The sequence below is a fragment of the Rattus rattus genome, chromosome 17, assembly GCF_011064425.1.
Source record: "Rattus rattus isolate New Zealand chromosome 17, Rrattus_CSIRO_v1, whole genome shotgun sequence".
In the NCBI taxonomy this organism is placed as follows: domain Eukaryota; kingdom Metazoa; phylum Chordata; class Mammalia; order Rodentia; family Muridae; genus Rattus; species Rattus rattus.
This window is the reverse complement of record NC_046170.1, coordinates 16,891,597-16,907,521: the sequence shown is the minus strand read 5'-3', so window position 1 is coordinate 16,907,521 and position 15,925 is coordinate 16,891,597. Positions and strand designations below refer to the sequence as shown.

Below are 15,925 nucleotides of genomic sequence, written 5' to 3'. Positions count from 1 at the left end.
GCTACGCCCAGCCCAGCGCCTGCGTGGTCCCTATGGAAGCGGCCTGAAACTTTGCTCAGAGCTTTAGGACACTCCTCCACCGCGGGCGTGACAGCAGCACTTTCCCCTACATTTCCTAATCTGCGAAGTGATTATTTCCCATCTTTATGAGGCACAAAGGAAACTTGGCTCGAAGGAACCTTATGGATGGCGCAAAAGAACTTGCGTGACTAATGTGCAGTGAGAAGTTGCGACTTTTTCCTCTGAAAAACGAACATGGAACAGTTAATTCATCAAACGTTCATTTCTTAACTATCGTTTCTACTGGAGGAGTAATGTGTGCACTTTTTTTTTTTTAAACCTTAAAAGGCTTGTATGTGCCAGGCGGTCTTTCTACAATGGACTCACACTAAACCAACCGGCAAAAGCATAGTATCAGGTGAAGCAGCCTAACGAAGTTATTAAGGGGATTAGGGGGTAGGGGAAAAGATCATTACATACAGCAGAGTCAGCAAAGTAAGGATAAGCGCTACTGGAGGAGGTGAGGGAATATGCTGTGACAGATTCGGGAGGAAGACTGATCCATGTGACAATAAGTGTAGAGATCTTGGGTTAGGGACCTTTTGAAAATGCTGATGGGACAATAAGGGGATTGGTGGGTTGGCAAAGAAAGAGCCAAGTGGAGAGAAGGCTGAATATAAACACAAAGGATGTTAGAAATAAAATGAAACAAAGGAAATTCCTGTACATGTTAATGCTTGCCTGTAATCCCAGCCGGTGGATGATGTGGACAGGGAGATCTGCAGTTCAAGGCTACTTAAGGTTCTGTCTAAAAACGTACATAGCTAGATGGATGGAGAGAGAGAGAGAGAGATTCCCCTTGTCAGGACCAACCACTATTAGTTCCTTACACTTCCAGAAATATTTAAGCCAGTGTTTGTCGATGCCCCATCCATCTCCTTGTTAGGTCATATTACATGAGCAGTACAGGCTCTTCCATTTTAAAGGTAGATTCTACTTATGGAAGGACAGAAGAATAAACCACCACCTTTGCCCCATAGACGTGAAATGTTTGGCGGAGACCATTTCCGTCCTATCTCCAATCAAATTCTTGCCCAGCCCTCCTCTAAGAATGGAGTGGGCTGACAGCAAAGACACATTATTGTCACTCTGGGATTAACAGCCTGTGCAAGATAAAAACTAAACAGATTGCCGGGAAGGATTTTACTATTCAGAGACATCTGAATTCTCCGTAGGGCTTTCACAGCTCCTGAAAGTATTCAGCTCCAGCAGGATGGCAAGGCCTGAGGCCTCGAGGCTCTGAGGCTGCAGATCCGGAAGTCTCCAGCAGAGTAGGTGTCAGAAACAGTGGGACCGAGGTTGGAAGCAGCTGCAGAGATGATCCCTTTCTTAGCCAGATTGCATACTCTTGGAGGAATGAATTGCTCTGCCTCAGCTGCTGGTCATATCCTAGAGGAGACTCAAGGGATCCTCCAAAGAATCCATCCCCTGGGAGTGATGGAGACAGCTTTCCTTCTATATGCTCCTGCAGAAAGCTGTTCTGTCTCTCAGCTTCTGAATGTCCAAACGTATAGGTTACCAAGCAGGCCCTTATTGGCAAATCTTGAAAATGAGTATGCCCCAAAAGTGGAAGAATTAGAATTCAGAATCGGTCAAGGAAGAGTTATCAAATCTAATGGGGGGAGAGATGAGTCCAGAGCCCAGCAAAAGTTCACAGTCAAGTACACAGCCCTCTGTTAGAGTAGGGAAATGAAATCTCTTTCTGGTTCTGGTTGCCCCTGGATCTTGGCTACCTCCTTCCCTGAGGCAGCCCTGGCTGCCAGTTTCCTTCTGCCAAGGAATTTTGCTCAGCCAGGTTTTTGTTTCCTTTTGCAGCTATTATAGTATATATTAATATATTAAATTCTCCCTACCCCCAGGAAAAGGTGCTTATCACATGCTCTGTGGCTGGCTTTCTCTGTGGAGCCACCTAAGAAGTAGTGACGCACTGAGATGAGATTCTGCCTCCCAGGAGAAAATGGGGCCTTCTTTATCTGCTCCCTAGGTCTCCTATTAAACCATGTGCTCTTCAGATACATAAAAGAAAACCAAAGACTGCATTATAATAAAGTCTGGTTACTCTGTGTGTGTGTGTGTGTGTGTGTGTGTGTGTGTATCTTCCTCAGTTGTTCTTCCATATTATTTCTTGAGATGAGGTCTCTAACCAAACATGGGTTTCCTGGTGTAGATAGCCTGGCTGGTCTGCATGCCGTAGGGATCTTCATATTCCACCCAAGGTGTGGGACTGTAAAGTGCATGCTGATGCACTGGGATTTGCATAGTTGTTGGGGTGTAACCTCCAGTATCCCTGTTGGGGGTGGAACCTCGGGTATCCCTGCTGACATGATGAGCACCCATGAGTCATCTTCCCAGCCCTTGATGATAATTCTTAGTCACACTGCTCTATCTCCATTTCTTAAGATTAAAAAAACCTCTAAGACTGGATTGGAGAGACTGCTGAAAGGTGAGAGCTGCTTGACCTGACTACTTACCATCTACTCATTGTGGCTCAAGCAGCACCATGCCCTCGTGCATGACTCAGGATGGTCCCATCTCTGGGTATTTATGAGGGGTTGGCCCTAGAACCAAAGTCCACAGACACTCAAGTCTTTGATGTAAAATCGTGTGATGCACAGACACCTGCCACCTGCAGCTTATATTACTGCACCATGAGTGACCTTTACAGATCTCATTACTCCTAGAAGAACGCAAATATGTAGTATGTAAATTTTATACCGAGTTGTTTTAGCCATGCAGCAAAAGTCTATACTGTCCAGGTGTCATCTTCCCAAAGGTTTTCTATCCACATTTCTTTGAAGCCACAGATGCCAAATTCAGAGCAGAGAGGGCCTATTTATTTAGCACAGGCGAGGATTTTATAACTTTAAATTTTTTATTTTATGTGTATTAGTGTTCTGTCTGCATGTCTGTCTGTGAACCACAAGCATGCCTGGTGCACATAGAAGCCAGAAGAAGGCATCAGATCCCCTGGAACTGGAGTTATAGTTGTGGGCTGGAGAGATGGCTCAATGTCACCATGCTTCCCACAATGAGGATAATGGACTGAATCTCTGAGAGTGTAAGCCAGCCTCAATTAAATGTTTTCTTTACAAGTGTTGCCTTGGTCATGGTGTCTAAGACACCTGGGAAGCACGGTAAATCTGGCTGAGGGTGTGAGCACAAGAGAGCTGGCCCCACCACTCATGTGCCATGAGGTGGAGTGGGTGTGGGGTGATCCCCTTCCCCAACTCCCCACTCGCCTGTGGTGGTTGGGAGAGCTGGCCCTGTCTCTCACTGGTAGGAGAGTGGGCTCTGCATCTGTCCTAGGCAACACAGTGGGGCTGGCCCTGATGGCAAAGGCACGAGTGAGCCAGTCCAAGGGTGTGAGAGCAGGAGAACTGGCCCGGCCCTTCACAGGCTGCAGCACTTGGCAAAGTGGGCCCTGTGCCTCAACTGGGCAGCACAGTGGAACTGCCTCTGGTGGTGTGGGTGCAGGTGAGCCAGCCCAAGGGCAGGAGAGGAGAGCTCACCCTGCCTTCTGCTTCATGGGGTGGCCTAGCTGAACAGTGTGGAGAGTTCTCCTTGGTGGTGCAAATAAGGGAGAGCTGTGTGCTGACCAGCCCACCCACTACCCACATCCAGATCCAGGTCTTTAAGTTGGAGCATGTGAAAGGGCAGATCCTGCTGACCCAAAGCTGCAGATCTCCATGCACAGAACAACAACAACAGGATAACCAGGAAGAATCCCTGTGAGGATCCAATATCGGTGGTGTCAGAGAAGCCAGAGATCTCAGACCGGATCAATGACTCATTGCAATGAACATTCGCAAGTGAAGATGTGTGGACAGAGGGATACACTGAGGGACACACTACAGCTTACAGCTTCCACCATGAGACGTTTCCTATGCTGTTTAGTTTATTTCTTTGTTTTTTTTGGGGGGGTGGGGTGGGGTGGGGTGGAGGTTGCAAGAGTGGAGGGAACTGGGAAAATTAGTGGGACTGGGGTGTCTGATGTGAAACTCACAAAGAATCAATAAAAAATTTTTTTAAGAAGAATCTGTTTGACAAGCTATGGAAATGTATACGGTCAGTGATTTAAATGTGTTATAGGAGCCTACAGTTCCAGCACATTCAAAGGATTTTGAAATTTTCTTCGCTCATTCAAATGTTTTGGCTGAAACATAATACTGCCACCTTGTGGCAGTCATTGGCATATTTGTGCTTTAAAAGTTCCTCACAGAGAAAACGTTAGCCTGCATGCTATCGAGTCCTCTCACAAGAACATACCCTCTATCTTAAGAGTAGAAAACCATACTACAATAGGAATTGCCTGTTATGTCACTAGAAACATCAAAAAGATGCTGCTATAAATAGGAAGCTATACGACAAAACCTCCATAATTCATCTCGTGAGAGGCGTCTCTGAGGAATTGTGACAGATAAACCGAACAGGTATTCCATCTTTTTTCAAGGACGAATTCTCACTGGCTTCTGCTGCTCAGTGGTCACGGAACCTGGACCTAAAACCTCAATGCACTTTCCACCAAGACAGAACAAGTGTCTTGGTTTATCCATAAGAATCCTTGCGTTATAGTAATACAAGCATAAAAACCTGCCACCCTTTGCCTGTTGGGTAATTAAAAACCCAGTTGCACATAATGGGCCGAACCCATTGAGAGTGGAGGGATTTCTTACTACTTTGTCCTGGGCAACCTTTAAACGTTTACAGAGTCGTGGGCTGTAACCGACATTCCTTGTTGACAAGAATATGTAAATCTTGAGTGCTCTGAATACCATAGGGCGAGAGGTGTGCTCTTGGGAGACCAGGTAGGGTTTTCAAGGGACCGATACAGGAACTCACACAGATGACCGGGGTGAAAACAAGATTCTTTTGAAAGGTAAACATAATTCCAAACTGATTACCTGGAGACCTCTTAATGTAACTGCCCAGGCAGCTAGTTACTTTTAGTAGATATATTTGACCCTTACCCAAGCCCAGGACAAAGAAGTAAGAAATCAGTATAGTAAGAACCTGATTAATGTGAACCCTGTGGAGAGCTCCTGTGCACAGAGATCTAAATATAAGTCCCCGTGAACATATGGGATTACTATGTAATCCCCAAGAGGACTCTAGGAAGTTTAACCCTTAGTTCATCTTGGGCTAAAGCCCGAGCTTACAGCACAGTGGAGGTCTTAGAATAGTGTTTTGCGTAACAGCCTGGCTCTCCTGAATACCTCACTACAATGTACTCTCAGGGCCTGTACACAGCCATTCGTTTGCCTTCTCTCAAAACCAGAGAATCCCAGCTAGATGTGTACCTAGGGAATAAGCTGTCCAACTGATGACAGAACACATCACTGGAAATAGAGTATCAGGCTGTGAGAGATGCTGGTTCACCTAGGCGAAAGCACACTTTGCCCACACCTCAGGGCTGGTAAGTGGAAAACATTTTCCCAAGCACTCGTGGGTGCTAGGGGTCAGAGTAAAGCAGGCAATGGTGCTCTGATCAAATTCTCTCTTTCCCACCAGACAAACTTTTTCAGATTGATAGTTCATTTGGGGGACCCAGAAAATTGCTGATCAAGTCACCAGACTATTGAAAATTGTGTGTGATGTGTGTGTGATGTAATGTGTGTGTGATGCATGTGTGTGGTGTGTGTGTAGGCATGTGTCATGTGTGTGTGTCATGTGTGTCATGTGTGTGATGTGTGTAATGTGATGTGTGAGGTTTGTGTGTGTGATGTGTGTGTGAGGTATGTGTGATGTGTGTGATGTGTGATGTGTATGAGATGTTTGTGTGATGTGCATATGTTGTGTGGTGTGTGGGTGTGTGTGATGTGTGAAGTTTGTGTACGTGCGTGTGTGTGATGCGTGTGAGGTGTGTGTGTGTGAGGTGTGTGAGGTGTATGTATGTGATGTGTGTGTGAGGTTATGTGTGTGTGTGTGTATGTGTGTGATGTGATGTGTAAAGTGTGTGTACGTGTGTGAGGTGTGTGTGTGTGTGTGTGTGTGTGTGTGTGTTAGGGAAATATAACACACATCACTTCCTATCATGTGGCCTGACCAGGAACGACTAACTCACTCCTTCCTGGACCCCACGCATGTGGTTGGAATGTAGCTGTACTCCACTTGATCTTAGGGCCCTCAGCCCTTTCTCCTGAAAACTGAGTAACCCGTGGTAAGCCATGACCTGGGAGCCTGAGCTCATGTCAGATGCTGGCAGTTTGGTGTTGCTCTGTGTTGTAATTTACAATGACGACCAGGAAGACAGGAAGACAGGAAGATGGGAGCTACTAAGCAGGAGTGATAGGCAGATAGTGCTCTAGGAAAGCCATCTTATCGGATGAAGTGTGGACAGCTGAGGATGACACCAGTCGGATGTCACCATAGCAACGTGGGTGTCAGAGCAGCTACCACAGAAGCAGGGGGTCTAGAAATATGTCCCTAAGAAGGACTGTAAACATTTTATAATCGATGGGTGTTAACAGCAGTCAGATGGGCCTAAAGCCCTTGATAAAACTGAGGGGCTCTGGCAATATAGAGCTTGAAGGAGAGGCTTAGCCGTACTGAGGTGAGACTTGCAAGCAAAAGGCTATGAAAACCAATTAGTTGGTGCTCCAATCAACACAGAGAAGCCACCATGATGTTCTTCTGATGATACCTTTCTTCTCTCGGTTCTTTATAGTAAGGACTTTCTCCATTGCTTCAGAGCCTAGCAAGTGGGTTTGTGTGTCTGTCTGTCTCAGCATGGTTTGCTTGCCTTGCGGCTTCCAAGCATGCTCAGCAAACCCCTGGGAAACGGGGTGGGGGCGGGGCTGGAGGAGCAGAAAGGTGAAGTAGCTGTCAGCTATCTTTGCCTCCCTCTCCTAGGCTCTCCCCACTCAACTCCTGCCCATTAGTATTCAGCGCCACATTCTCAAGCAGGTGGGTGTCCTAATCTTTTAAAGCTCTCAAAGGGGCCAGAAACTGGGTGCCTTGGCAGAAGAGAGATTGTGCATCACCCAAACACTGCCCCTGAGTCTCCAAGAGAGAAAAGAGTGTAAAGGCCAAACGGGAAACACGGATAAAGGAGCTGTGCCATGTGTTTCACACCTTTGAATCAGAATCTGATGAATTCTCGCAGGAAAATAAGCTGACAGCGTCTGGTCAGGGCCAAGCAGCCCAGGGCTTACCCACAGTTTTTCACGTCCTTGCCAGAGGATTGTAAAGCGCGCTCAAGAGGGGACCACGATGTGACTGGGCGAAAGTGCTAGGGACTGTGGCAACGGCCCTATGGGAGGGGGAGCAAGCACGTGGGGTCCAGGACGCAGGCGCTGTGCCTGGACAGCCTAGGTGTGAAGCCTGGAGTTGGCGGTGACGCCTGTTCACCTCCACTGGCTCTGACGCCAGCGCAATGAAGACCAAGAACGTTAACTTGCTCTTCGCTCTCGTTGCTGTCCTGCTCTTTGGCTTCTCGTGTTTCTGCATCTCCAGGATGAACCAAACCAGTAAGTGGGGGTGGGGTGGGGTGGGGCGGTAGTGGGGGAGCGAGGGAAATGGGGGTGCTCTCCGTCCTGCCTCTCCGGAGCCCCATCACCAGTGGGAGGCGTTGTGGCTGTAAGACCGAAGAAAAGGAAACAAGGGAGACCCTGGCAGTCCCCTGCCCCGGGGCAGTGCACACACCCACGTCCGGTGGCGGTTGGGCTGTAACCCGCCCTCACAGACACCGTGGGATGCGGACACGCGCTGAATCGGCTGGCTGGCCTCGCGCTCTCGGGTCCCTCCAAAACTGCCCCTCTCCTCTCCTGCTCATCCTTCCTCCAGGTCTCGTCCATACATCACAAGAGCTCCAGGACTTTCTTCCTCCTTTCTCAACAGTTTTAAATATTTTCAGAGAATTTGAGAGCACTTACAGAAAGCCAGATCTAGTATCCAGTCTTTTCTCCCTATACAAATTAGCTTATGTTTGATTTGGGCACCCAGGAGGCAAAAGCAGGCAGATCTTTGTGAGTTCCAGGCCAGCCAGAGAGCTACATAGTAAGACCCTGTCTAAAAAAACAAGAAGGGCAGATAGCCTTTTGGTTTTTCTGTAAGTTCGTGGGATTAATAATAGATTTGTACGAGAATATTTTTTCGAGGAGGAGGAAGGGGGGAGGAGAAGGAGGAGGAGGGAGGAGGGGAGGAGAAGGAGGAGGAGGAGGAGGAGGAGGAGGAGGAGGAGGAGGGGGGGAGGAGGAGGAGGCTGCTTCTCTGTTATTGTCTATTTTGTTGCCTGATGTGAACCTAGTGTCCAGAAAAAAAATTGTATGGCATAGAACAAACACTCCATTTTTTTTTTTTAAATAACTGATAGGGTAAATGAGTGAGTGAATCAGTAGCTGTCCTGTTGTAACAGATCAAGAGGACAGGGACAGAAAATCCCCCTTTCCATGGAGTTTCCACAATGCTTATGGGGGGGAAACAAATCTAGCCGAAGCTTAGGACTGCAGCACGAGCTCGAATGTTGGTGGCGACAGAAGAGGACAGTACCCCGGGCTCCAGCTGGACCGAACTTAGGGAGGCGGCACAGGGTAGAATGCCCCATCGTCCAAGGAGGGGAGAAGCTGAAGCCCCTTGGTGGCGCATGGAGGATGAGATCACATGGCAGACGACCTCTGATGGAGAGGCACCACTGTGCCACCTTCGGCAAATACCCTCTGTACCTTTGCGGTGCTTCCCTGCGGATAAACGTGGGAAGAGCTTGGGGTGGGGGCTCCCGGTGGGTTGGTTTCTCTGAGTGATGCTTCTGTGGCAGATACCCAATGTTGGCTCTTTGCTGGGGTTGTTTGTGGCTACATTAGGGTCTTGCTGGGGTCTCCCAGCTGACCATTCCTTCCTTGATGTGGCCAAGGCTGGGGTGAAAGGCTTAAGACACACCTTCCCCAACAACTTCACAAGCGATGGCGGAGGCTCTGTCTGTCTGGCACTGCAGCCCCATGATCCTGCAGTGTGACCTGCTGCCAGTGAGACTGAGACCCCCACTTGTCCTTTAACCTTAAGTAGTTCCCGTTTACATTAAATGTCTGAAGTCCTGTGGACTACCTCTCTGCCAAGCAGAGCTTGCGGGTTTGGGTGTGGAGGTGTCTGTCATCCATTTTCAGCATCTGAATAGTGACAATGTGAGGTAAGAAACACATACACACTCACACATACACACACATACACACAGTTACACACTCAACACACACATACCCATATATACTCTCTCACACTTACATACACACACTCACACACACTCAAACACACACACTCACATACTCTCTCTCACACACATACATACTCTCTCACACACACACACTCACATACTCTCACACACATTCACACTCTCACACACACACTCACACATACACACACACTCACACACTCACATACTCTCTCACACACACACTCTTACACACACACTCACACATACACTCACACACACTCACACAACTCTCTCTCTCTCTCACACACACACACACACACACACACACACACACAGCTGAGACTTATCTAAAAAGGAATAGATATCCCATCGATTATCCTCGATATTGAAACCTCATCTGGATATAATGAATCCATTGAAATGTAAAATCTCTTTCATTTTCTCCTTTAAAATGAGGTTATGAGAAAATGTAAACAAACAGAGATGGATCCCCCTCTTTTTCCTGTTTGAGACAGTCTTGCTAGAACAGTCTCCTGCTTCTGCCTCCAGGGTGCTGACAGTATGTTCCCACACTTAGTTTTATCCAACTTTTAAAATCTGAGCGTAATTTGTACCCCTGTTACGGAAGTGAGAATCACTGATACTCAGGACCCTAACAGGAGGCTTTTGCATTTTTAAGTTTATCATTCTAGGCAAGGCATCTACTACTGAGCTGAGGTCCCAGCCCAGGGGCCATTTATTTAACCTTTTGTATTTATCTTTACTGGGGAGGCAGGGAGTGGAAATCAGAGAACTTTTGAGAGTCAGTTCTCTTCCTATGCCGTGTAGGTTTCAGGGGTTAGACTCAGGTCATCAGGCTTGGTGGCAAGGGCTGTTCCTGCCATTCTGCCAGCCCCTTGGAGTGTTTTCTTTTTCAATAGTTTTTAATTTGTTTTTAATAGATAGAAATCACTAGCCAGGCATAGGAGTGGATACCTTTGATTGGAGTACTCAGAAGGAAAAGGCAGGCAGATCTCTGTGAGTTAGAGGTTCAAGGCCAGGCTGGTCTACAGAGTTCTGGAACAACCAGGACTACATAGACAGAGTCTGTGTCAACCCCTTTTCCCCATCCCTCCCACAAAAAAGAAAAAAGCAAACAAACAAACAAACAAAAAACCCAAAAGACACTTAGTCCATTCCATGCATGGACTGGGTTTTGTTTTCACAGCAGCACAGCGATGCTCAGATCAATGCTTATAATCACATTGATTTTATATCACATTGTCCATACTCAATGCTTGAGTGAGCGTACAAGCAACTCGAGCATTTGAAACATAGTGGGGACACCTGGGTCACACCCATGCGAGAAGGGCTGAATCTCATTTATGTCTGGGAACACTTCTGTGTGCCTCTTTCTGTGACTAGAGCTCTCTCGGGAGAAAACTCTCCTTTCGAGTGTGCCAGGTTGGTCCGTCGGGGACTGTACCAGGTGGCTTGCGTCACCCGAGAGGTAGCAACCCCAACACAAGATTCGTTAGTGCACAGACAGACCATTATTCAGGAAACCCTGCTCACATACAGAGCACACCGTGGCCACGCCTCAGACCATACCCACGAAATGAGATAAACCACTGGAGGTTTATCTGGCGATCTAGTTCTTTTTAACTAAGTCACAATTGACCCTAATGGAAGGGGGCAGGGCCTCTGTGAGGGGGAGGGGTTCTGTGATCAGGATGTAAAATGAATGCATGGATGGATGAATAAATGAATGAATATATAAATAAATGGAAAAATAAAATAAAAATTCTGTCAATTTTTTTAAAAGGTGCTAAAGATCAGTTTTAAACACTGATTAATCCATTTGGTTCATTCATCTGTCTGTGTAAGAGCTGAGGGAAGTCATTGTTTCAGATATAAGGAATTCCGTAAACTCAAACCCCAATTGTCTTGTTCTTACACTCACAGTCTAAAGAACTCTCCCTACTTGCTGAGCCATCATGCCAATCTTAAGAAGAGAGAGGGGGGGAGGGAAGGAGGGAGGGAGGAAGGAAAAGACAGGAAGAAAGAAAGACAGAAAGAAAAGGGGGCATTGTTTTCTTTATCACTGAAATCCGTATAACAAACCACTCAGTGAATCACCTCCCTGGTGTGTAGTGCTACATGAGGAACAGAGTCACGCACTATCATCTACACCTGGATCATATATTGGAGACATTAAGCGCTCAGCGATGGTTGTTGAAGACAAGGCCTCAGCATGTAGAAACCAGGCTGGCTTGGACTCACCTCACAAAGATCCCCCTGCCTCTGCCTCCCGAGTGCTGGGTTCAGAGGGGTGCACACCATACCTTGCCCGTGAAGATGAATAGGTTTTTTTAATAGGGGAGCCTATATTTTAACGACACACCCCTATTCCTCAGTCCTCCCCATTCCATGCTGCCAACTTCCAACCACAGTAGTGACTCTGTGCTTGTCTGTTTAGTCCTGTGTGTGAATGAGATCTAGAAATGGCCCTCTCTGCACCAGCTGTTTGCCCTCCCCTTTCCCTTCATCTTGGCCATTCATGGAAGCAGGACCAGTAAGGGACCATCAATTAAAAAAAAAAAACAATAAAAAGGCCAATTAACAGTGTGGAAGAAAAGATAAAGAGGTTCCCAAGAGAACCTCTTCTCTAGCTTCACCGGTGGCTCTGAACACCTTTCAAACTGACCCTCTGACCCGGGTATGGTCCTCAGCTGATGGCCCAGTGTGAGTCACCCATATTTACAATAGCCCGGAGGGACTGCTACAAAGAGGAAGGGAAATTGTTGGTCACACCCTGGAGTCCCATTTTTAAGCACAGGGTCTAGAAAGAGCACATGCCTGGTCGTGTTGACTCTGCCCTGATGACACCTGGTGTTCTTTTCCCCAAATCTGTACTGATGGCTAGAAATGATCGGAGGAAAAGAAACCGTGATACGAATACCTCAGCTTCATGGTTCTGGCTTAGTTTGATGGCTGTAGCTGTGCTTAGGCACTACCAAAAGCAACTTAGAGGAGGAAGGCTCTCCTTCAGGTTTGGGTTACAGTTTATTATTTTAAAAAAGTGCCATATGTGTACAGCCCCACATATAGTGCCAAATACATACACTGTCATCCATAGGGCCCTATACGTAAACCCACATGTCGTGCTATACGCAGCACCTTTGTGGTCTGCAAACATCATTTTACCTGCTACATGCATAAACTATTTATTTCTGTTCCCTTTGCAGATAATCAGCTAATTAACTGCAGAAACCACGTTTTGGAGTTCAAGGAAACTATGCTACGTTTAAAAAACAAAAGTGAAAATAATCACCAAAATCTAGTGAAAGTCCTGCATCAACTGAAGCATAAAGTGGCCCCCGCGAAGCCGTCAGGAAGCATCCGTGCGTGCTGGTTTTGTCTTTGTGAACGCTCATCCATTTACATAAACTTGGAGGCGTAGACTTAGTGCATCTGACTCTAGGTCACTTTTCCCCATTAGACAATCAAACTAACACTGGCTGTTTCATTTTGAGACATGCAGAACTCAGGCAAGACACATGGGTGATCGCTTTCCTCATCTCCACCGTGATCCTGATTTCCCCATCCTTTCTCTGAATTCTACCCCATGTGTGATCAATTCAACAGAAGCAGCCAGAAGCCCTGGCATCCTCTCTCATCCTTCCCCTTGCGTACCCTCCTGTCAGTCATGTCCCAAGCATCTGAGGGGCATCCTTCTTCTCCCTCTCTGTCTCCTCTGTACCTTTAGTATGAGTCCCCACTTGGTTTATCTTTCCCAAGACTGTAGAAGGGATTGCTTAGGGGTGGTGTGAATAGAGCTGCTGAATGCTGGCATTTTTAAAAGTTACAAATTTTAATGAAGGGAGCCCCAATCAAAGTAACAAGGATACCAACCATGGCACTTTTTATCCATGCTCCTCTGTCTGGGACTGATACTCATCAATAACCATTGAGCTATACCAGGAAAGAATTATGATAACAATTATTTGCATATATTTCCTTGAACACTAGGTCTGTGGATGGATTTACTATCCCATTCTGTTTTTTGAAAAGCTGTATCAGTGTCTGGGGAGTTGGTTCAGTAGTTCAGAGTGCCTCTTTTCCTCCCGGAGAACCAGAGTTCTCTTCCCAACACTCACCTCAGGAACTGTGACTCCAGCAGGGGATCTTGTGCCCTCTTAAGGCACTAGCAGGTCCTAGCACATGTGTGCATGCTAGGCTGAGAACCCCCACTACCACCTTACAAATAACACCTTTCAAAATTAAAGATTGCATCTCTGCCAAAGAAATATCATATTCCTGTGAACTCAGGGCCCTCCTTTTTGTCTCTTCCAGTTGAGAAGAAAGTGAACATGTTGGGTCAGGATGAAACAGTTTTTAACCAATTTGAAATCTTAAAGTTCTTCCTTCCTCATCTAAGGACAGCAGGGAACATTTACCCGGATATAGCCATTGGCAAACAGAGAGCAGGCGGTAAGCACAGTTAGAACTGGAAAACTGAATTCAAGTATTTTGATCTTTGGGGGAACCTATATCTTTTTTTTTCAGTTAACATACACAATGATGGGTTTCATTGTAAGATGTGTGTGTGTGTGTCATTGTGTATGTGTGTCATCATGTGTGTATGCTTGTGTCATTGTGTATGTGTGTCATTGTGTGTGTCATTGTGTGTGTGTCATCATATGTGTCATTGTATATGTCATCATGTGTGTGTGTCATTGGGTATGTGGGTCATATGTGTCAATGTATGTTTGTCATCATGTGTGTATGTTTGTGTCATTGTGTATGTGTGTCATTGTGTGTGTGTCATTGTGTGTTTGTGTCATTGTATATGTGTGTCATTGGGTATGTGTGTCATATGTGTCATTGTATGTGTGTTATCATGTGTATGTATGTCACAGTGGGTGTGGTTGTGTGTGCATGTGCATGTGTCATTGTGTATGTGTGTGTGTCATTTTATGTGTATGTATGTGTGTCATTCGGTATGTGTGTCATCATATGTGTCATTGTATGTGTGTCATCATGTGCGTGTGTCATTGTGTGTGTATGTGTGTGTCATTGTGTATGTGTGTATGTCATGGTGTGTGATTGTATGTATATGTGTATGTCATTGTGTGTGTGTCATTGTGCATGTATGTGTGTGTCATCATGTGTGTGATCGTGTGTGCATGCATGTGTTTATTATATCGGTCCTCTCACTACCTTCCCCTGTTCATCCCCACCCTACCCCACTTCTCACTGGCTCTCACCTTTCACTTTCTCCAAGAAAATCCCTCTAGATTTCACAGTCTAGTTTTTAAGTCTGATGTTGTAAGATGCTGCTGTGCAGACTTCCAGCCATCAGTTGTAAATTTTGGAGAAAATAATCCATGTAGTGACCTGAATTCAAGTTCAATTTCATTACAGATGCATGGGAAACTAATTGACATCTGTCAGTACACATGGAGCATCTGCTAAGTGTGTGACCATCGTTTTCTGTTGCTTGGATAAACCTGGTGTTACCTGGAGATCATTCTGGTTTTTTTCCCCCACATTCTCATGACCAATATCAGCAAAATTTTTTGTAGAGAGGAGGGTTAGGGCTATTTATTTATTTATAATTTTAGTCTTCTCTTTTTTAGACTGGGTCTCACTATGTAACCCAGGCTGACCTTGAACTCATAATGCTTTTGCTTCTGCCACTGCACCCGGGATTATAGCCATGTATCACTACTCCATGAAGAAAAGGGAGCATTTGAACTAAGCCTTGAAGTATGAGTTCAGACTTCTCATGACAGACGAAACACAGCTCTGCAGTTAGAAGCTCAGGCATTGGGCCAGGTCCGACGATGTCTGACCTTCCCTAAATCTTGTTTGTCCAGTGAGTGGGTGCCCCAGGGTCAGACTCCTGTGCTGCCTGATTGTACATAGGGCTTTGTTAGAACAGAACCGTGTTCATGTAGGTCTGCCTTGCACTACAGTGCAGAGTGGGGTCACTGTGACAGAAACAGCATGGCCCAACAGCCAAAAACCTGTACTGTCTGACAGAAGAGGTTCGACAGTCCCTGGATGAGACCACGCCTTGGGAAAAAGCATGTTATCACATGCCTCTGACAGATAGCCCAAGCCCTCAGTGCAGTGCAAGACGGTGGTGCCATGGGACTCCATTTGACATCTACTACATTCCTACTGTGTCCCCAATCTAAACTCCTGTTTTTGCCTTGTTCTGCCTCATCCCCAGAACCCAGGGCAGTGAGGCCAACTGTCTACCCTGTCTTTCCCTATCCATGAAACTGAGACTGAGAGCGAACAAAGGGATCTTTTGAGTTCACATTGTAAATATCTCTAACTATCAGAACATTTTGAACTTTGCATGTGGGTGTGTATGAAAACAATAGTTTACAGAAGTTGAAAGACAACAGGAAAAAGTAAAAATACATAGGAACTATTAGACATTAGGCTGAAGAATAAAGGTAGCCCAAACTAAATAGAAATAAATATAAATGGTGGAGAAACCAGAGCTCAGAAGGCTGGTGTGGCACTTACACACCAGAGTGACCACAGAGCCTTAGTTCCTATCTAGACCATGTGGAGCCCTAAGTGATGTCATTCATGTTTCCCACACAGGCAGTCACGGCCTCGTTTCTGCTTGGGCCTCCAGTACCTCTTCAGAAAACAGAAGGAGAGCCAGCCCTTGTTGGGGCAATGTCTACTGAGTTAGATAGGTAAATGCTGTATTAACAC

General features: G+C 46.2%; 1 protein-coding gene across 1 annotated transcript in view; it reads left to right on the top strand.

Moving 5' to 3' along the window:
- Positions 1-7,208: 7,208 nt before the first annotated feature.
- Mgat4d (MGAT4 family member D) overlaps positions 7,209-15,925 on the top strand; it is a 36,535-nt gene continuing 27,818 nt past the window's right edge. The window contains exons 1-3 of the mRNA XM_032888047.1: positions 7,209-7,526; positions 12,430-12,585; positions 13,538-13,675. Coding sequence (XP_032743938.1) covers positions 7,433-7,526; positions 12,430-12,585; positions 13,538-13,675 — 388 coding nt within the window. The 5' untranslated portion in view covers positions 7,209-7,432. The remainder of the gene's footprint in view (positions 7,527-12,429; positions 12,586-13,537; positions 13,676-15,925) is intronic.